The sequence below is a fragment of the Trachypithecus francoisi genome, unplaced genomic scaffold (assembly GCF_009764315.1).
Source record: "Trachypithecus francoisi isolate TF-2019V2 unplaced genomic scaffold, Tfra_2.0 Lachesis_group11, whole genome shotgun sequence".
In the NCBI taxonomy this organism is placed as follows: Eukaryota; Metazoa; Chordata; class Mammalia; order Primates; family Cercopithecidae; genus Trachypithecus; species Trachypithecus francoisi.
In genome coordinates this window covers 20281089-20304062 of record NW_022681456.1, presented here as the reverse complement: position 1 = coordinate 20304062, position 22974 = coordinate 20281089, and the positions used below count along the sequence as shown (strand labels likewise).

At 42.4% G+C, this 22974-nt stretch overlaps 1 protein-coding gene across 2 annotated transcripts in view; it reads left to right on the top strand.

The window, feature by feature from the left end:
- The window catches only part of RPH3A (rabphilin 3A), a 119054-nt gene that overhangs the window by 39566 nt on the left and 56514 nt on the right, over nt 1-22974 (top strand). For both annotated transcript variants that reach the window (XM_033220521.1, XM_033220520.1), the window contains exons 3-4: nt 4086-4174; nt 12601-12612. In XM_033220521.1, coding sequence (XP_033076412.1) covers nt 4104-4174; nt 12601-12612 — 83 coding nt within the window. In that variant the 5' untranslated portion in view covers nt 4086-4103. The remainder of the gene's footprint in view (nt 1-4085; nt 4175-12600; nt 12613-22974) is intronic.

Genomic DNA, 22974 nt, shown 5'->3' with positions numbered 1-22974 from the left:
AGATAATTGTCAATAAATACTAAGGGAACTCAGAGGCCGGTGCCGGCGTGGGTCCTCTGTAAGCTGAGCGCCGGTCCCCTGGGCCCCGCTTTTCTTTCTCTACACTTTGTCTCTGTGTTTTATTCCTTTTCTCAAGTCTTTCGTTTCCACCTAACGAGAAACACCCACAAGTGTGGAGGGGCAGGCCACCCCTTCACCAGCTGTAGGGGGATCCAGATGAGGAATCAACAGTGACTATTAGGGTACCTGCCCCCAACTGCATCCCCACCTCCATCCCAGAACTGCCAGTGGACACATGCCCTCCTTTCCCTGGGCCTATTTCTCTAGTTGTTCAAAAATCCTTGATTGCTTGAACATTTTCCTCTTCTGGTCCAGGCCTGGTAGACGAGGGTAGGCAGTAGATAAAGAGTCCAATCCTGGGATGTTAAGTGCATTGAGAGTCCCAAGTGGCCAAGCTGAAATAAACAGGGCTGTCCAGGGTGGCTTTTGGCCTGGAGCGATGGAGCTAGGTGGTTTCCACTGGCTGGTCAGCCAGCGAGTTTAGACTTTGCAGATGGAATTTTAGTGGGAAACTCACCCCTGGTGTGCATGACTGAACAAAGGAGAGTGCGAGCAGGCCAGATGCTGCCCTGAGGATGATGGAAGTTGGAGATCAGAGTTCCTGGGAGGTGATCATGTGTCTCCCTTACCCCAGACCTACCTTCCTCCCAGGGTCTCCAAGGCCAGTGTCTTCTCTCTGCTGCAAAGCAGCAGATGAAACCTTCAGTTACAGGTTCAGCTTTCTAGACCAACAGCAGCCGAGGAAGCTCATGCTCGGGGACTGAGCCTCTTTGCACTCAGCAGGGGCCAGGGGTCGTCCAGGTGGGGGGCTCCAGGGAAGTCTGCTCAGCTCTCACCACAGGCAATAATGAGACATTAAAGTTCTTTTTCAGCAAATTTCCTTCACAACAGGAGCTGTCTCTCCTTTCTGTTTTTGAAGTGGAAACAGTGAAATGCCCACATTACTCTGGGAAGATTATGTTAACCACATGGGAGCAGATGAAATAGCTTTACTGTAAGGGACCTTCTCTGCTACGGGTCCAACCAACATTCCCCTCCGGTTTCTCCCACACAAAGACTGAATAATTACAAAGGATGCAGGACAGGAGAGGGAGGTCACTGTGTGTTCACCTCCCAAGTTCTTATCTATTTAGCATCACAGACAACAAGACCTACAGGAAAATCAGGACCCCCTAGACACGCTGATCTGCTTTCTATTTGTTTTTAAAATAATGACTGCAATCTCCATGTGGTCTCTTCCCTCTTACTCTTGGTGGGACCTTCAGAGGGGTGGGGTCGGGACAGGTTCAGAGAGAACTGAAGCCTGGCTGAGTTCAGCCACTCTGACAGTGTCGATGGAGACTCTTTCACACATTCAGCAAATTTTCATTACGTACCGTCTAGGTGCCAGGCACTATGCTAGTGTTTGAGACTAAGCAGTGAACAAAACGGAAAAAGGTATGCACGTATTAGCAGGGGGATTCAAACTCTAAGCAAAGACACAAACATAAAAATAAACAACTTATATTAAATTGGGCTAGTGATAAGAGCTAGGAAGAAAAATAAATCAGAGTAAAGGAGGCCAGAGTGGAGAAGCGGGAGGAGGAACTATTTTATTTATTTAGATTATTTTTCAAAAAAATATCTATTTTATTTTAACTTCCGGGGTACATGTGCAGGATGTGCAGCTTTGTTACTCAGGTAAATGTGTGCCATGGTAGTTTGTTGCACCTATCAGCTCATCACCTAAGTATTAAGCCCTGCATGCATTAGCTATTTATCCTGAAGCTCTCCCTACAGTGACCCCCCTGTAGGAGCTATTTTAAATTGAGTGGTCAGGGAGGCCCTCTTGGAGGAGGTGGCATTTAGGAACAAACCTACACAAAGGGAGAGAGTGAGTTGAGCAAGCATCTGCAGGAAGGCTTCCAGGCTGAGGCAAGAGCAAGTGGGAATGTGGGGGGGGATGTCGAGGGAGCAGCAGGAAGGCCTTTGGGGCTGGGAAAGAGGGCGTGAGAAGAGTGGGAGGAAAAGAGAAGGAGGCTGCAGGGAGCCAGGCTGTGCTAAGGGATTTAGAGTTTAGTCTAGGAGCAACAGGGAGCCTCTGAAGACTCTCGAGCAAAAGAGTGGACATAACTGACTTGCTTTTTGGGGGATGAAGGGAAGGACATGAAGTACACACATCTTAAGAGTTTAGCTTGATGGCTTTTGCAGACGTGTATACCTGGTTAGTGGCCACCCAGATCAAGATATGGAATATCTTCACCCCATGGAGGCCCCCTCCTGCCCCTTCTGAATCAATAGCCTCCCCAAAGTAAGCAATTTATTTGCCCTGATTTCTGTCACCATGAAATAGCTTTGTCTTTTCTTAACTCTTGTGCTAATATAATCAGACAGTGTGTTCTCTTTGTTCCTGGCATCTTTCACTAAACATAACATCTATGGGTTCATCCATGGCGTTACATGGACTGTATCAGAAGCTTGTCTGTCATTGCTCACCAGCATTCCACTGTACAAATAAACCACAATGGCCTTATCTGCTCTCTGTTGATGGGCATTTGGATTGTTTCCAGTGTTAAGGTATTATGAATAAAGCTGCTATAAACATTCTTGTACATGTCTTAGAACATAAGCACTTTTTTTCTTGGGTATATACCTGAGCATATTTCTGGGGTGTATACCTGAGTAGAAGTCCTGGGCCACATGGTAGATGGACTTTTAGCTCAACAGATACTGCCAAACAGTTTTCCAAAGTGGTGGCACCATTTTTTTTCAGCTTTATTGAGATATAACTCACAGATAATATAATTCACCCATTTAAAGTGGGCAATTCCATGGCTTTTGGTATTCTCACAGCATTGTGGATCCATCACCATAATCAACTTTAGAATATTTTTACTGTCCTTACAAAGAAACCCTGCACCCCCTAGCACCTCCCCCAGCCTAGGCAACCACTGATCTCATTTTCATCTTTTATAGATGTTCCTATTCTGTATACTTTATATAGGTGGAATCTCACAATATATGGCATTTTGTGTCTGGCTTCTCTCACTTAGCATCATGTTTTCAAGGTTCACCTACGTCATAGCATATGTCAATACCATATCTGTTTTTATGGCGGAACAATGCTGCATTGCATGGATATACCACATTTTGTTAATCTGCTCATCAGCTGGTGAATACTGGGGTGTCTCTACTTTGTGGTTATTATGAATACTGAATGAAATGGGACAAGGGTAAATGGAGAAAGACCAAGGAGGAGTCAATTGCATTAAGTCAGGCAGGGATAGTGGCAGTTTGGATCAGCATAGTAGCAATGCAGGCTGAAAGTAGGCAGATCCTAAATCTATTGTAAAGATCAAGCCAATACCATTTTCTGATGGTTTGGATGTAGAGTATTTTTTTTAAAGGCAGCGACACATGGATGCAGGAAGGGGAACATCACACACTGGGGCCTATCCTGGGGTGGGGGGCCAGGGGAGGGATAGCATTAGGAGAAATACCTAATGGAGATGATGGGTTGATGGGTGCAGCAAACCACCATGGCACGTGTATACCTATGTAACAAACCTGCACATTCTGCACATGCATTCTGGAACTTAAAGTATAATTAAAAAAAAAAAAAAAGAAAGAAAGAAAGAAAAAGAAAAAGAAAAAAGAAAAAAAAAAAGGCAGGGATGACGCCACAACAACTAAGTCAGATGACTTGCTCGGTAGAAAGACCCTGGATTCGAGTTAAGAACTCTGGCCCACACACTGCTGGGGCTGCAGTGGCCTTCCCTCAACATCCCCACAACAGTGTATGGAGGAGCTTGGATTTAGGTGAGGGGGTTCTTCCCTCTGGTCCTTTTCTTGCCACAGGGTAGCTGTGACTTCCAGCAAGACAGTTGTCCCCCTTAGGATCTCAGATTCCCCATCTGAAAAATGGAGAAACTAGATTTAGTTCTTTCTTCTCTATCCCACTGGGTGTGTGGCATAAAACAGGGACTTGAGAACTAAGGAGTGGCTGAATGATGGGGTGATGTCCTCTCTGGGTTGATGTTTTCCAGGAGCACTAGACGTCTACCATGACTGACACCGTGTTCAGCAACAGTTCTAACCGTTGGATGTACCCCAGTGACCGGCCCCTTCAATCAAAGTAAGTTGCTGCATCTTCCTGGGAGTGGCTTGTTTTGAGTTGATGAGGTTTTGACAGTTCTACACTTTAAAAAAAAAAAGGAATAGCTTCCTTCCCTGAGGAAGGGGGAGAGGAACCTAATGGGAGTTCAGTCATGAAAATGTCTCCCCTAGTTTGACTATTTTGCAAGGTTGGAAGAACAGATTAAATCCTGAGTTCCATGCTCCATAGATTAGGTGGCCTGGTGGACTGGAGAGAGAACGGACCTGGTGGTCAGAACCAGACTTGGGTTCTAGTTCTGGATATGAGCTAATTTACTGTGTGATGATAGGCAAATATCTTCCCCTCTTGGGGTCCTAGTTCCCTCATCGGTCAAATAAGGAAGTTGCACTGGATCAGAGATTACAAACTGGCAGACTCTGACTTGCAGAAGTGTGTGTGTATGGTTTTTTTCTTTTTTATATTTTGGGCCTGATCATGTAAAAATTGGGAGATTTTGCATGAAAGTCCAGATTTCTGACTTGACTTAAAATACCAGAAGACCTGACAATACTGGACTGCAATTTTGCCAACAGTTCAGCAGAAGACAGATCTCTCCAGTTTTCCACAGTACCCATCATTCCTTGTTGGTCTCTAATACCTGGCCTACTTTGGACATTTCTGTTACCCACCCATCCCAATTGGTCTCCCTGGAATAGATGACCTCTAAGTTTCCTTAACTGTGAACTTCTGTCAATCTTATGTTAGACAGTATTTTAGGGTCAGTTTAAGAGTTTAAATTCTGGGTAGGACAGTTGAAGATATGGTTATTTTTGTAAAAAGAATAAATGTCAGGGTGTAGTTGTTGTGGCTTGCCCAAAGAATGGAGAAAGGTTTTTTTTGTTTGTTTGTTTGTTTGTTTTTAATTTGAGACAGGGTCTTGCTCCGTTGCCCAGGCTGAAGCGTAGTGGTACAATCATAACTTATTGCCTTGACCTCCTGGGCTCAAGCAATCCTCTTGTCTCAGCCTCCTGAGTAGCTTGGACTACAGGCATGCACCACCATGCCTGGCTAATTTTAATTTCTTTTTGTAGAGATAGGGTCTTGCTATGTTGACCAGGCTAGTCTCAAACTCCTGGGCTCAAGTGATCCTCCTGCCTTGGCCTCCCAAAGTGCTGGGATTACAGGTGTGAGCCACTACCCCCAGCATACAAAGGCTTTTTAGCAAAGATTTTTCCTTATTGGAGAGTAGTGTTTCCCTAAACTTGGTCATTCGAGCACCACTTTTACAATTTTTACCTCATCTATGAAATATCATTATTGTTATTTTCTCTTAATTGGCTACTTATAAAATGTAAGAACTCTAACAAGAGATTTTTTAAATCACAAATAAATGTAAGTGGATAATTAGTTCATGCTTTCTATGAACAAAGGTAACCATGAAGACAAATAATTTAAAAAAACAATGTTATTACATTCTAGCTATAAACTGTAGCCTCACAGAGGCTCTGAGCCTGAGACTTCCTTTCCACTTAAAAAGGTAACTAGCCCGGCTAGTTTTTTTGTATTTTTTTAGTAGAGACGGGGTTTCACCAAGTTAGCCAGAATGGTCTGGATCTCCTGACCTGACGTCGTGATCCGCCCGTCTCGGCCTCCCCAAGTGCTGGGATTACAGGCTTGAGCCACCGCGCCCGGCCGCCCTGTAGTCCCAGCTACTCGGGAGGCTGAGGCAGGAGAATGGCGTGAACCCGGGAGGCGGAGCTTGTAGTGAGCTGAGATCCGGCCACTGCACTCCAGCCTGAGCGACAGAGTGAGACTCCGTCTCAAAAAAAAAAAAAAAAAAAGGCAACTAGCAAGTGATAGAGAGGTGTTAAAGTCATATGAGCACTTTCTCCTTGAAGTACGTGAGGTTGGAAAGGAGATTGAAATGGGAATGCCTTTCTTATTATTTAATATTGCCCTGTCATTTACTGTCTGATTAATTTTTGTTCTAATTTCTATTAAATAATCCTTTCTCATTTTCTTAAGTGTATTCTATTACTTTCTAAATACTTGGGTTGTATACTTACCTCATTAATATAAAACTTCCCTTTTTTCTAATATTAGTCATTATAAATGTGATCAACAAAGTACCAATTCAAATGATCCCACAAGCTTCAACATATAGTATTTTCATTGTTTCTCATTTCTATGTATTTCAAAATTTCTCTTATGATTTCTACTTTAACCCAAGAGTGATTTAGAGGTATATTTAAAAATTTCTAGATGTTTGAGGATTCTTAACTTATTACTATTTTCGTTATTAATCTCAAATTTAATGGCATTTTGGTTGGAGAATATGACCCATACGATACTTCGTCTTTGAAATGTGTTAAGATTTGGCTTATAACCAGATCTTAGGCTATGCTCAACGAGTACGTAAGAAAAATGTGCATTCTATAATTATAGTTTGTAAGGTCACTCACATATCAAAATGAGATTATTAATTGTGTTTATAACATGTTTTTACATTTACGGCTTTTTAGTCTACTTGTATTATGCTGAAATCTCCTTCAGTCACCATGGATCTGTCAGTTTCTCCTTGTGGTTCTGTGAGATGGCTACAGGTTTGGAGTTGACCTATATTACTGAAAAATTGAACCTTTTATCATTATGTAATGTCTCTCTTTATCTCTAATAATGATTTTTTTGTCCTAAACTCCCTTTTGTGATATTAAAAAACAACATCAGCTTTCTTTAGTATCTTTTTATCCTTTTATTTTTAATCTTTTAGTCCTCTTACATTTCAAGTAAGAGAATATGAAGGATATTTTTAGCCAGATTTTGTTTCTTTTGTTGTTGTTTAATTCAGTGCGGTAATCTTTGTCTTTTAGGTGATGATTCTAATCCATTTACAGATACTGTAATTATCAGCAAACTCTTTCTGTAAAGGACCAAACAGTAAATATTTCAGGCTTTTCTGGCCATAAAGTCTCCATTGCAACAACTCCACTTTCACTGTTCTAGTGCAAAATCAGTCATAGGCAACATGCACATCAATGGGCATGGCTTTTTTTTTTTTTTTAAATAAAAACAGGCAGCTGACTGTATTTGGCCTGTAGGCTATAGTTTGCCGATCCATTATATAGTTTAACTTTTCTACTCTCTTGTTGTTTTGGTCTCTCTTTTTCTATGGTTCTTTTGTTTCTCTCCTTGCCTTTTATTTTTATTAATTGGTTAACTGGGCCTGGGGGTTTACAAATTCTACTTTTCTCGTTGTTGGTTTCAAAGTCATGTGGTTCATTCCTACGATTTCCATGGCTATCCTTAAAGTGTTACCATTCATAACTAAGCATGTCTGGAGTTACTGTCTCAACATCTTCCTCTAGGCAACACAAGGTGCTTAAAACACTCTTAACAACATCTTAATTCCGACCCTCCTTACCTACATACGACTCTTCTCTAGTATCTTAGTTTAATCCTTTATTTAACTCCATATATTAGACATTATTATTTTATACTGGCATTTAAAAAAATTTTTTTTTCCTGTCTTCTAGTTTTCTGGTTCGATGTTCAGATCTTCCTGAATCTTGGTCCTTCTTGGGGCCACTTTACTTCTTCCTGAAGTACTGCTTTTCATTTGGTAAAATTCTGTTGGTAAGCTCTCTCAGACTGTGTGTATCTTAAAACATCGATTTATCCCTTGTTCTTGAAGGTTGCAGCATTCTAGGTGGACTTTGAAGGCTTGGTTGTGCTTTCAAGTGTCTGTTAAGAGTCTTAAGTCAACAATTGCCCTTCCTCTGTAGATGATTTTTCCCTCCACGTAAGACCTTCTTTTTGATGTTCTGTAGAATGATGTGCTTACGTGTATATTTCTTATTGTTTTTTTCTCTTTGGTGTGTGTTGTGCTTCCTGAAACATTGGATTCATGTTTTCCAACATGAAAAATCTAGAAATTTTCTCGTTCTAGAAAATTCTCAGCATTATCTCTTGAAATATTTTTCTTTCTTCGGTTCTCCCTATTTTCCCTATCTGGAATCTGATTAGATAAATATTAGACCTCCATGTTGCTGATTCTCTCTCTCACTTTTTTGTTTGAGTTGGGGTCTTGCTCTGTCTGTTCTCTCTTTCATATTTTATATCTCTTTACCTCTCTGCTGTATTTTGGGTAATTTCTTCACGTCTTTCATCCTGGCTATACTCTGTCTTAGAGCATATTAATTGGCCATTAAACCACCCATTGCATTTTAGAGTTTAGTAGTTACGTATTTTATTTCTAAAAATTATCTTTCATTCTTTTTAGTATCTTCCTAACCATTTTTAATCTCTTGACTCTTGCTTGTTTTAATCCACATTTTATTTCTTTAAGTATTTCACATAGAGTAACTTCACATTCTGTATCCAATAATTATACCTGATTCAGTGGCATGCTGGATATGTACCATAAAAGCTCATTAGAATGGATGTTAAATTTTTAGGAATTTTGTGAGCCAGTTAATAAACATGACCATTATTAAAAATTAAGATATATATTAGCCAGGAACTGTGGCTTACACCTATAATCCCAGCAATTTGGGAGGCTGGGAGGTGGGAGGATCACTTGAGGCCAGGAGTTTGAGACCAGCCTGGCCAACACAGTGAGACTCCATCTCTACAACAAATTTAAAAATTAGCTGGATGTGGTGGTGCATGCCTGTGGTCTCAACTACTCAGGACGCTGAAGCAGGAGAATTGCTTGAACCCAGGAGTTCGAGGCTGCAGTGAGCTATGATTATGCCACTGCACTCCAGCTTGGGTAACAGAGAGAGACCCTTTCCCTGAAATGAATAAATAAAGTTATATTTATAGTTAAATAATATTACACACAATGGTGATAAATATTCAAAATTAAACACGTTTCAATTATTTCACTATCTTGTTTTTGAGACAGAGTCTTGCTCTTTTGCCTAGGCTGGAGTGTAGTGGCACAATCTTGGCTCACTGCAACCTTCACCTCCCAGGTTCAAGCGATTCTTTTGTCTCCCTCCCAACGGGGTTTCACCATGTTGGCCAGGCTGGTCTTGAACTCCTGACCTCAGGTGATCCACCCACCTCGGCCTCCCAAAATGCTGGGATTACAGGTGTGAGCCACTGTGCCTGACCTGTTTTACTACATTTTGATGTTCTCTGTTATTTATGTCTATTATGCCTGTAAGGTGAAAATACTATATAAAGGTATGCTGCTGTACATTTATTCCCAGCTCTTCATTTAGTCACATCATGTTGGCATTTGAAATCAGCCTCCACGGGGCTCTTTCCCCAGAGAGTCAGTTGTTAAACATTTACCAGCACACCACTGCCTGACGCCTCTGACCATGTAGGTCTGTTGTTTGTCTTTCCTGCAGATTTTCACTCATAATTACTTGCACTTTGAATGCTCAGTCTGTGAGAATCCTAGGGACCTACCTTGGGAACATTTTTCTTCAGAGGTATTTACACTTGCTTCTGCCAGGAGTGAGATGCTCTGGTCATCCAGAAACACTTTTGCTCCCCTTGAGGGTCCTGGCTCCATGTGAGTATCTCCAATTCAGCTTCTGCACCTGTCAGGATCTCCACGTCAGCCCCTGGGATGTAATGTTGGTATTTGCATTGGTTTATTGCTCACAGCTCCCTGTTCTGGATTCAGTTTGCTGGATTCCCTTTTTTAAAATATGCTTTATAGAGGTATAATTAATATACTTTCAATGGTACACAATTAGGGTAATTTAAAGCACAATTTGATAATTTTATATTTTTATTTTTTTAGAGACAGTATCTCACTCTGTTGCATAGGCCAGAGTGCAATAGCACAACCACAGCTCACTGTAGCTTTGACCACCCAGGTTCAAGCAATCCTTCCATCTTGGCTTCCTGAGAACCTGGGACTGTGGGTGCACATCACTGCACCTGGATAAGTTTTTTTAAAAATAGAGACAAGGTCTTGCTATGTTGCCCAGGCTGGTTCCAAACTCCTGGCCTCCAGTGATCCTCCAGCCTTGGCCTCCCAAAATGCTGGAATTACTGGCATGAGCCATCATCAGCCATAAAAACATGTGTATACCCATGAAATCATCACAGTAATCAAGATAATGAACATATACATCCATTGCCAAAACTTCCTTGTTACCCTTTATAGTTCCTCCTTCTTACCCCTCCCTCTCCCCACCCATCCCTAAGTCATCACTATTTAGCAATAAATTTGTTTGCTTTTTCTGGAACTTCATATAAATGGAATCATCCAGTGTGTACCCTTTGTGCAAGGGAGCTATCTGTCTTCTTTCACTCGGTGTAATTATTTTGAGGTCCAATCATATTGTTTTATATATCAATATTTGTTTCTTTTAATTTCTGAATATTATTCCATTATGTGAATATGCCACAGTTCATTTACTCATTCATCCGTTGATGGACAGTGGGTTTGGGCTAGTACAAATAAAACTTTGTATAGACACATACTTTCATTTCTTTGGGGTAATTACCTAAGAGTGGAGTGTTTCAGTCATATGGTAGATGCTGGTTTAACTTTTTAAGAAACTGTCAAACTGTTTTTCAAGTTTATTGTATTATTTAAAATTTCTACCAGAAGTGGATGACAGTTCCAGCTTCCCTACCACCTCAGCAGCACTTGGTATGATCAGTCTTTCTAATTTTAACCTTCTTGGTGTGTGTATAGTGGTTCATTGTGGTTTTAATTTGCATTTCCCTAATAATTAATGATGTTAGACATACTAATATAAATTTTTTCCATTTGTATAACTCTTTGTTGAAGTATCTTTTCAAATCTTTTGTCCATTTTTAAAATCAGATAATTCATCTTCTTATTATTAAGTTTTACAAGTTTCCTTATGTTAGAGATAAAATCCCTTGTGGATATACATGTTGCAAATACTCTCTCCAAGTCTGTTACTTACCTTTCCTTTTCCATAACAGAGTCTTTTGAAGAGAAAAAGTTTTTTGTTTTAATTAAATCTATTTGGTTTATTCGTTTGGAGAATTTCCTTACTTTCTAGAAATCCCAGAGCTGCATTTTTTTAAAGTTTGCTTTAATTTTTCTAGGATCTAATTTTATATTGGTGAAGGGTCTTTCTGAATATTTAGTCCACCCATGTACTCCAAAGCAAATGTCTCATGTCTGTTTACTACTTCTATCTAATACCTCCTCCAGTTCTACAAGTTTTACTGTTTTGAAGACACTATTGAACTCTGTTGGTTTCCCTTTTCATAGGAAATTGCTAGTTTCCAAAGCCCTTTTCACGATGTCTTCTTGGAGCCAAACTTATTTTGCAGAGAATATTTCCTCAGCCAGAAAGTGTGTCTCTGTAAGATAAACAGTTGCCTGAAGGGTGGATGGGGTAAAATATTTATTTTATTTAAGAAATGTCAGTTAATTAAAATCTCATCCATCAGAGTTTACTTTAGTGGATATGAAGCCAAACAATTTGCCTTACAATTAAATTGAAATTATCCGAACAGTCTGGACACCATTTCATTAAAGCATTCCTGGGCTCCCATGAAACATGTTGGCATTCTGAATGCATCTGGCTGGCTTGATTGCTGCTGCCTTTCCTTCAGATATTAAAATTATTTTCCAATAAATGCTAATGGGTGAATTACAGTCATCACACATGCTATCTAGTCTGTTGCAGTGGTGGTGAAGTAATGCAGACACTTATAATGTCTTTCTCCAGTAAATTAATGAATCTAGTCATAATTAACTGCTGGCTAGCCAGACACGCTTCCTGCTTTTGTTATTTTCAAATGTCTTCCTCTCTCACCCTCCTTGAATTTAATGATCACGTTTGAAACCAACAACAGGGGAATTTGAGAGAAATGAATGCGTCTACTCCTTGCTTGATTAGGGCAATGGTTCAGTTCTTCATGTTAAGAATACATGGGGAGAAATGCTGGTCTTTGACAGTTGATACTTCTAGCATTCAAGTCTGCAAACCAGAGAGTGCCAGACATGGGAGGTGGAAACTGAGGCACAAAGAGATGATATGACCTGCTTTTGGTTGCGTGCCTCATAAATGGAGATGCTGGTCTCCAGTCTACAGTGGAAGAACTTGCTTCCCCAAACTGGGGAACTGCAAGGTCTACTGTTCAGGGCCCATTGCTCTACCTAGTGTGGTCCTTGTCCCCCCGTGTTTGGAATAACAGAAACCAAGAAAGGTGATGGCCATGAGATCATTCAGTGATTTCTTTTTAGTGCCTCAAACCATTATTCAAATACATACATGATCAGCTTAGTTAATTAATAAGCCAAACTGGCTGGTCAATTTAATCAAAGATGTGGATTTCATAATGCTATGTTGAAGCAGCCTTGTTTTAGATAATGGCTGAAACAAAATGGAAGTAGGTAATAGTAATTCAAACTATGTGAGTGTTGCATCCAGCCAGTGTTGATATTGTGACGATTTCTTACCTAACTTTATTCATTTTTTTCTTTCTCTCCTTTCTCTGCCTTCCTTCAGTGATAAAGAACAGTGAGTATTTTATAACACTTATTTATTTTTTTTTTTTACAAACTGTATTTTATCTCTTTGTCTGATCAAGGTGGCTTGCCCCTGAAGAGAGATGGTTAAAAAAGGAACTAGCAAATTTTAAATATTTTTTTAAAAAGCTAAAATATAAAAAATACCCACACCCACCTTAGGAAAAAATATTTATAAAATTAAAAAAAAAAAAAACCTCATACCAAACTTGATAAAAGGATAGGAGATATTTCTTAGCCCTCAATTCTTGTTAGTGATGTGTAGGATTTCAGCAAGTTTATTGGCCACTCAGTGCCCTTGTTTCTGCAGCATTTTGCTGGGGAGGACTGTTCTGCGATAAGGAAAATGTTAACTCTAATACTGCTACCATGAATAAAAGATGATGATGAACAGGGCAGGGCTCTGGATTGTTATGTGCTGTACATTTGGTCTTTGTCACCTCATCAGAGGTCATCCTGATTTCCCAGCAAAATACCTTTGACGCCGAGGCCCTATCTTTTCTCACTTTTGTGTTTTTAATTGGATTCTTTTCCTAAATACGCATGACAGATTGGATGCCGGGTCCAACAAATGAGCAGCCAGACTGCAAAGTAGCCCCATCTTCAGTTGCGTGCACACATTCAGAAACCATGGAAAGTCATTTTTAGCTCCCCTCCCCGCAATCGTGGGACTATGGGACTCACGGTCCCTGTGGCCTGGGACACAGCCCTTCACCTCCTTTAGCCTTGGTTATCTTGTTTGTAAAATAGGCGCAACAACCCTGCCCCTCCCTCCTTACTGGCTGGTGGTGGGATCAAATGAGATGTTTGCAGAAAGCTTTATCAACTGTAAAGCTTAACCAAGCAAAGTTAGATGAAGGTGTGAATTACATCCTTGCCTTACCCTTATGTTTACATAGAAGACTCTTGCACAACTTTTCCAGCTTTTTTGGACCCAAATAACCACATTATGAGACCCAGAATGCTCTAAAGATTTAGTTAACACAGCTAATACGTAGCCAGGAGACCCAGAAAACTCTTCTCCCTGCCCTTTGCCTCAGTTTCTCCATCTGTCAGATGAGAGCTTTCAACAAGCTGCCTTGTAAAGACTATTTGAATGCTCTACAAGCTCTGTTGTTGGCTGGCAGGACCCTGGACAGGCAAGATCTGCTTTCTATGAAATCATGAGTATATTATTCAGACATGCTGGAGAGAGATGCTAGATTGTTGTCAGATTACAAATATGAACATCACAAGACAGAAGTTCATGACTCCAGAGGGTCTCAAGGCTCTTAGAGGTTTCACGAATGCTGCAGGTTGAAAGGTAGCATGTTCATCCTCCTCCCCTCTGTTCTTCATCCCCAAGATCCTCCCCTCCCTCCTTCCTCCCTTCCCTCCCTCTCTCCTTCCCCCCCTCTTTCTTCCTCCCTCCCTCCCTTCCTTCCTCCCTTCCTCTATTAATAAACACTTACACCGAGTACTTACTAAATACCAAGCACCATGCTAAGCACCAGGGACACAGTTAGCCAAGTGTAAAGATATGTCTAGTGGAGTCTACAAACAAATAAAGGGCCAGTCACCAACAAATACACTCCGGTATGTGCGGAGCTATAATCATAGAATCACAGTGAACTGTGGAACACAAAGACAGTCACCTAGCTCAGACCTGAGGGTGATGAGGGAGAGCTTCCTGGAAGAAGTGATGTGTAAGCTGAGACCAGGAGAGGGAGGAGAACTATGTGGAGGAGACAGAGGAGCTGCCGGTGGGGGAGACGGCATCTACCAAGCCCAACCATGAGAGACAACATGGGATTTTATAAGAACAGAATGGAATTCAGTCTGGCTAAAAAGGTTAACAGGATCCCCAGGTCCCCTTGGCATTCTGAGGACGTGGAGGACCCACAGCATCCCTTCTGCACCCCCCGTTAGTCTGGATGGGGTAAATTTCATCCAAAGGGGACTTTATACCAGCTGGGCATGGGCAAAACATTCTGTGGTGTAGCTGCCCCTCCTTTCCTTCAGGATTCATTAAAATCCCATTCACTCTGCTCTAAAGAGACTTCCTGCAGACACCTGCCCATGTTGGCATCCAAGGGGAAGGGAGGGAGAGAAGAAGAAAGAAAAGAAAAAGGATTAATTTTCTGCACACCTCTGCTGTTGAATGCTTCAGAGCTTTCATGCCCCGACAGCTTTTCTATCATCCCACTCCTTTAGGGAATTATAATTTATTAATAGGGACATCTGGCAAGTATTTATTATGTGACTATTGTGTGCATGCAATGAAGAATCAAGGTGAGAGGCAGGAAAGATATGGGAGGCTGCCCTTTGCAGTATTTCAAGGGGAAACATCTATGAGGGGCTTCCATCTGGAGTTGGGGCTAATTTCCTTTTGTGTCGGGGTCCACTGATGCTGGCCTTGGTGAGTGGCTTCATTCTGACCCCCTCATGGTGCACCTGAGCAGGTGCCTTCTGGTAGCAGATGAAGCACATCGAGAAGGCTGGTTTCTCAAGTCCTGGACCATCCTCTCTCCACTCATGATTGTCGGCAATTCTCTTTCTCCTTGTGAGTCTCAGGCATCTGGGAAAATGAGCAGGTTACCTACAGTGGTCTTTAGACTTTTTCTTAGCAGTGAAAGTCTTTCTTTGAATAATACTTTATTCAGAAGCCAAATATTTGAGACAGATAAGAGTGGAGCTGGATAAAGACCTTTAATGGCTGAAAGCATTAAAAATAGTATGGTAAACATTATACAACTGGAATTTAACATAATGCTAAACTGTAAAATAAGCGTAGGAAGTCTAACAAGTTTCACTCTTTTTTTTCTTTCTCTTTTTTTTTTTTTTTTTTGCCATGGTGAAAAATGTATCAGTTAGCTTTTGCTGTGTAACAAACCATCTTAAAATTCAGTGGCTTAGAACAGTTACTTGTTCTCAGGCATCTGGGCTTGGTAACTGACTCTGTGGACTTTGGCTAGGCTCATTTATGCATCAAAGGGTTGGCTGATCTAAGATGACCATGTCTGGAATGATACATTTCTTCCAACATGATGTCACATGTGTCACCTTCCAACAGGATATCCTGAGTTTTCCCATGGTGATGGCAGGGTATAAGAGTAAGCAGAAACACACAAGGCCTTTGGAGGCATTACCTCTGGGCTAGTGCAACATCACTCCCCTGCATTTTATTGCCCACAGCAAGTCCTAAGTCTGGGCTAGATTTAAGGAGTAGCAAAATAGATGCTAGAGCCAGGCATGGTGGCTCATGCCTGGAATCCTAGCACTTTGGGAGGCTGACGTGGGCAGATCGCTTGAGGTCAGGAATTCAAGACCAGCCTGGCCAAGATGGTGAAATTCTGTCTCTATTAAAAACGCAAAAAACTACCTGGGCATGGTGGTGCACGCCTGTAGTCCCAGCTATTCAGGAGGCTGATGCAGGAGAATTACTTGAACCCAGGAGGTGGAGGTTGCAGTGAGCCAAGATTGTGCCACTGCACTCCAGCCTGGGCGACCAAGTGAGACACAATCTCAAAAAGAAAGAAAAGAAAATAGACCCTGACTTTTTGGTGATCAATTTCAAATTCACATGGCATAGGGCATGTATACAGAGAAGAGTGAAATATTGGGGCCATCCTTACAATAAACCATATTTCATGCTTTTACCAAAATACTAAATATTAATTTTTTCCCCAATGTTTGTCTCTTTTTTTCTTTCTAAATTTAAAAATTTTTTTATTGACATAAAATAGTTTACATATTTTTGGGGTACATGTGATATTTTGGTACCTATATACAATGTGGAATAATCAACTCAGGGTAATTGAAATACATATCACCTCAAACATTTATCATTTATTTGTGTTGAGAACATTTTAATTCTAATCTTCTAGTTATTTTGAATATACAATAAAATATTGTTAATTATAGTCATCCTATTCATTGTACTACCAAATATTAGATCTTATTCCTTCTATCTACGAGTATTTTTGTACCCATTAACCATCCCGACTTTATTCCTTCCTCTCCTGGAAATGCAAATTCTCAAGTCCCACCCCAGACCTGAACCCAAATTTCTGCAAAGGGCCCAGAAATCTGCATTCTGGCTAGCTCGCCAAGTGAATCTTAGGCATGCTAAACTTTGAGAAGTGATGAACTCTATCACAGGCCACCCCTCTGCACTGCCCAGAGGCTTTTATAGGTTCAGACCAGTACCCAGATAGGGTTTACATTATCTTTTCTCAGTAAAGGTGTTTAGGTTCTAGAGTGGACAGTAAAGTGCCTTCTAAAATAAGAGGTGTATTTTGGGTAGGGACATACAACCAATTCCCTGCTTCCACCTCAAAGGCAGCTCTGAGCATTTCTTCCTGCAGCTAGGACATGGCACATTGTTCTTTGCAGATTAGCCAGTGGTAGACAGGTCCTAGAGAGCCCCCAAGTTCTTCATCATCTGGGAGAATGTGCTTGTTTCCATCCACATTCACATCACACATACCATCAGCATTTTAAGCCAGTGATGAGTTTTTGGTGTCTCTATACTTTACATTCCCCTAATTAGATCAATCTACTGTGATGCTCAGAATGAAGCCCTATTAAGCTTCATGTGGTGATGCACACCTCTAGTCCCAGCTACTTGGAAAGCTGAGGTGGGAGGATTGCTTAAGCTCAGGAGCTCAAATCCAGCATAGACAACATAACAAGACCTTGTCTCTTAAAAACAAAAAAAACAAAAATAACCTCATTGGAAAAAATATACAAACAAAAAAGATATTTGGAACCGACAGTCAAAAGTTCTTGAGATTCAAGCTTCCTCTAAACTGAAGAGCCACGAATAATTAAGATGAGGGGCAGGGGGTCTGGAAGAGTTGACTATGGCCTGGGAGATAGAACGTGAGATGGGACCATCTGGCTGCCTTTTAGAAAGGCAGGATAGCATGGTGGTTCAGAGCACAGGACATCCCCCCTGGAGACGGCTTTGCTACTTCAAGCTGTGTGGCCTTAGGCAAGTGATTAACCTCTCTGAACCTTGGTATACTCGAGAGGAGAATAATGTTTACCTCAAAAGTATTGCAAAAATTCAATAAGACAGTAAATGTAAACCCTATGACATAAATATTATTATTAACTCCATTTGACAGATGGAGATTAGAGTCCAGAGAGATAAAATACTTTCCCCTAAGTCACACAGTGCCAGGGTTTGAATGCAGATTGTTCTGAATCTAAAGCTCGAGTTTGATTTGTTTTGTTTTGTTTTGCTTTGTTTTCCATTGCATCCTAATATCTCAGTAGATTCTGGTCTGGGGTTAGTGTATCCAATTGAGAAAGGAAATCTGGGAGCTACAGGAAGGATTGGTCCAGGAAGGGTGTTTCTGAAAGTTCATTTTCTCCAGCATTCATTCCTGCCACCTAAAGTCAGCTAGGTTAGTTGGTCTCTCTCCTCTCTCTCTCTCTCTCTCTCTCTCTCTTCTCTCTCTCTCTCTCTCTGTCTCTCTCTCTGTCTCTCTCTCCTGAATAGCTAAATCAACTAGGCTCATGTTTGTGCAGATGCGCAAGGAATTGATTTGGACACTCCTACTACCATGGCTTTAAGGTGTCAAAGAGCTTCCTGATTTCAAATGCCAGTCAGTGATCCAGGCTGCACATTTTGTTTCATTCCATTGGTTTCTTCCCACCCTGGGTCATTGTCTTCCCATCTGTCTTCCCTACTCCTCCCTATCAGAACATTCTATTCATTCATTCTTCCTTTCATTCAGATTCAGTGCCCACTATATGTGCAGTGCTATTAGGTAATTTTTCACTGAATTGCCACAGTGGCAAGGATTTGAGACACAGTTTCATACCAAAAATATTTAATAAGAAGAAAAAGAAAACACAAGTTCACCTTTTTGGAGCATTTGCCAAGTCCTAGGATCTACGCTAAACACTTTTTATACATGGTCTAGTTGACCCTCATATGAGCTTGATGAACTCACTAGTACGTATTCCCTTTAACAGATGAGGAAACTAAGACTCAGAGATGCTATGTAACTTGTTCCTAAGGTTGCACATCTAGGCAGGGCAGTGCCAGAAAAGAAATTGGAGCTATATGACCCCAAAGCCTACTCCTGCATCCCCTCTCTTAGGTTACTGTATCTTCATAGCAGCCAGAGCTGTCATTGTAAGCAGCCACCAGGTCTGCTTAGGTTGAAGGGCTACTCTGCCAGCAGCTAGCTAATGAGTTGCTGTGAAAAATGCCAGCACTCACCTGGAGAGGCAGTCCCACGAAACTGTGGAGCATATCTCAGTTTGCTTGCAAAGTTCCCGGTGCAATTCATCCCTCACTAAAAAGTTAGGGCATCCTGGTAGATGAAGAGGATGGTCACAATAGCAAGGGCTGCTGTTTCCTGGGCACTTGGCATGCACTTTCATATTTAATCTTCCCAAGGGCCCTGTGATGCATGCCCTATTAACATTCTCAATTAGTAGACCAGGAAACTGAGGTTCAGAGCAGAGCAGAGGCCCAGCACATACTGCCAACAAGTGTCAGACCCAGGATTCCACTCATTAACTCTGCCAAGTCAACAAGGGTTCAAATTAGCACATAGTAGGCCCGCTGGGTATTTTCTGGATTGGATACAATTCTCTAACTTGTCCAAGGGGAACAATACTTTGGTCTCTGGCTTCAGTCTTTAACAAGATCCCAACACTGGACTCTGGCTCTGGTCTTAAGGACACAGAGCTGCCATCCTGTGTCCAGAAGCCCTTGGTAAGGGTTTTATCCCAAGGACCCGATTCTTGACGACCTCGTGCTCACATCGCTCCTCGACTCAGGAAGACCTAGACAAGCCCATTCTGTCCCCTGAGAGCAAAAGCTTTGGTCTAAAAAACTGATCTTGTTTCTGTCTGTTTGCTTCTGGAATTAAAACATGAAAATCCACAGGAGGCTTGCAGGTTCCCACTGAGACCAATCGGTGACATTTTCGAACATGATGAGCTGTTTGTCAACTACGTGTTCTGGAGCAGAGGATGGGGGAAGGGTCTGGAAAGGTGCCAGCAGCCTCCAACAGGGCTGCTCATCTGCAGTCTGCAGATGGAGGCAATTATCCTAGGCGGGGCCTCTCGGGGACCCCCAGCCCTGCTTATGTCTCTGGAGCCATGTGTGTTCAGATGCTTGCATTTCCTGTGCACGATAACACTGGCAGTGGTGTGGTAGTGGGGTGTGAGCCATTGACTTCAGGTCAGGTGGCTCCTGACCAGATTGTGAGCTGCAGGAATGTGTCCTTGGAGAGTCTTCACTAAGGACTAGGCCTAGAATCTCACATGTGTTCAGTTTTGGTCACTGAGCTGCTTTGTAATGGCAGAAAATAAAGGAGGATCAACAGAGAAATCCAGAAAGAGATGCGGCAGCAAATAAGGGAGAATAGAGGCAGGTGAAGTGTCCATTTCCATGGAAAACTGATGAGACTTGGAAGTGGCTGAATTCCGTTATGACTGGGGCTCTTTGGGAAGGATAGGTGATCTTCATTATACAGGAGTCCACTGTATCCTTTAAAAGTAATAGGAAGAAACAGCAGGCTGAGGGGCATTGGCACACCAAATGGAAGATCTTCCCAACAGCATGGCACAGACTCTGCATAAAGAGAGTGAGGCCTCCATCACAGGAGGCATTCAAGCAAGGATGAAAGGATATCTGCCAGGAATGCCACAGCAGGCAGACTTCAAAGTGATCCCCACCTCTTGGTGTTCATGCCTTTGTGTAATGCCCTGACCCTGAGTGTAGGCAGGACCTGAGCCTTGCTTCTAGCCTATGGAATACAGCAAAGGGGATGAGCTGTCACTCTTGGGATCACATTATGTTATATAAGACTCTGTCTCAGGTGACAGGAGCTAGAGATTCTCCTTGTGGACTTGATGAAGGAAGTGGCCCACACAATGGGATCAGAGAGGTCCACATGATTAGGAAATGTAGGCAGCCTCTAGGACCTGGGGTAGGGACTCTCTCAACAGCCAACAAAAGGCCATGGCCCTGGGTCATACAGCTGCGAGCAAATTAATTCTGCCAATGAATTTTTGCTTAGAAGCCAATTCTTCCCCTCTCAAGCCTCCAGATGAGAACACGGCCCAGCCCATACCATGATTGCATCCTTGTGAAATCCTGAGCAGAAGACCTGGTTAAGCCAAGCCCAGACTCCTGACCCCCAGAAACTGTGAGAAAATAAATGTGTGTTAGTTTAAGCCCCTACATTTGTAAGAATGTGTCATGCAGCAATAGAACATGAATCCAGACACTGTGGGGAGGGTGCTACCAGTCTGTCTCTATCCTCCTGCTGGACTGGGTTTCCTAGTTATCTGATAACAAATCATCTCAAAAAAGTGGCTTAAAATTACAGAAACCATGGATTATCCCTCACAGTTTCTGTGAGTAGGAATTGGAGGGTGGCTTGGCTGGGCAGCCCTGGCACAAGGTCATTCATACAGCTGCAGACATGTCACCTGGGGCAGCAGTTATCTGAAGGCTTCATAGGGGATCGAGGAGCAACTCACATAGCTGGCAGTTTGGTGCTAGCTGTTGGCTGGGGGCCTCAGTTCCCCTCCAAGTGGGCCTCTCCACGGAGCTGTTTGAGTGTCCTCACAACAAGGCGGCTGGCCATGGTGGATGCTTCAGTGTCTTTTATGATTTGGAAGCCACACAGCGTCACTTCCACTGTATTTAGTTGGTCACACCAGATCAGCCTTGATTCAGCATGGGAGGGGACCACACACAGGAGAGTAGGAATAACAGGAGGCAGGGACCTCTGGGGACCATCCTAGAGGCTGGTCATCATACTGGTCTTCTTTCCCTCCAGCATGCTGCCTGCTTGCTCTACTCCAGCTTTTGCAAAGAAAGTTTGGTGCCCTTTGCCAGACTCAATCTCTCCCCTACCTTCCATCACCACTTCAGCTTATCTTTGAGGTCTCAGCAGAAGTCAGCCATAGCATTGTGGGGCCCAAAGCTTATATACTTAAGGGGCCCTCTTCAAGATCAAAAACAGAAAACCACCTTGCTTCTGCAAACTTTCCTAATCACATGACCATTGCTAGGGCCCATCCTAGGGCCTCAGGAGGTGCCTGTGCAAACAGGGGGCCCCAAAGCTTCATCTTCACCAGGATCACAATGAATTCTCCTCACTTCCTCAAGAAGTTCTGCCCAGTCTCTAAGATGAGTAACCTCCATTGCTTCAGTCTCCCTGCATGTCACCTGTATAATTAGGCATTTAACATCTCCTTTGGCCACCAGGGACCAGGTCTTATTCAAAACCTCTTTCTATGTACTTGCTGTCAGAGAATGATCTAAATGCCATGGACACAATAGAGAACCAGGGCCAGACAAGCTCCGTGCTATCCTGTAATCTATGTTCTGGTGGGAGATAAAGGGGTAATAAATATATAACAAGAAAAAATTTGAAAGATAACTTCAGCTAGAGACGGGTGCAATGGAGAAAGTGAACCAGGGCAATGAGAGATCAAAGGCAGACTCTCTGAGACCAGGATGATGAGAGGGAAGATCCAGGGAGATAAGTGTCCTGGCAGGGGGAACAGCAAGTGCAAAGGACCTGAGACAAAAAGAAGACTTGGGTGTTTAAGATTGAGCAGAGAGGCCAGTGTGGCTGGAGCCTAGTGTCCAGGGGAAGCAAGGGGCAATGAGGACAGAGGGACAGGTAAAGGACAGACCAGGTAGGACTTTGCAGAATAAGCAAGAAGTCTGGATTTTATTTTATTAAGGTAAAATTCACATACCATAAAAGTAATCACTGTAAAGCATATAATTCAGTGGCATTCAGTATCTTCGCAATGTTGTGCAGCCATCACTTCTGCCTAATTCTGAGTTTTATTCTAAGTCAATGAGACACCACTGGAAAGTTCTGAGCAAGGGGTTTGAGCAGTGTTAGCATGTGCTCATCCCAGAGGTGTCCCATCCAAGGCCACACATGGGAAGGCAAGGTGTGTTTCCAGCAGAATTTCCCCAGGCCATGTCCTCCTTCCCTTTCTGGAAACAAGACTTGCCCCAAGACATCTGCTTCCCGTTTCCTTCAAACTCTTCCTTCTCTGCTCTTCAGAGCAGGCTAGCTAAGGTGGGGGGATGGCCGAAGAAGGGGAGGAGGGAGGAAGATGGGCTTTTAATTTCCAGCCTCCAATGTCAAAAGGCAATTTCATGCCTGCTGCTGTGGTTAGGCTAGCAGAAGGGACCAAGGCTGGCGGCTAATGCAGGGCTGGCTCCTGAGGATTCAGAGTTCCTGATTTTTTTCCCTCATAGGGACAAGAATTTCTAGCGGTGTTCAACCCTGCCTTCCACTCCGGTGATACACCTCAGAGCCTTGGGGCGTGGACCATGGTGTTAGTGGAGAGGATACTAATTTGTCAT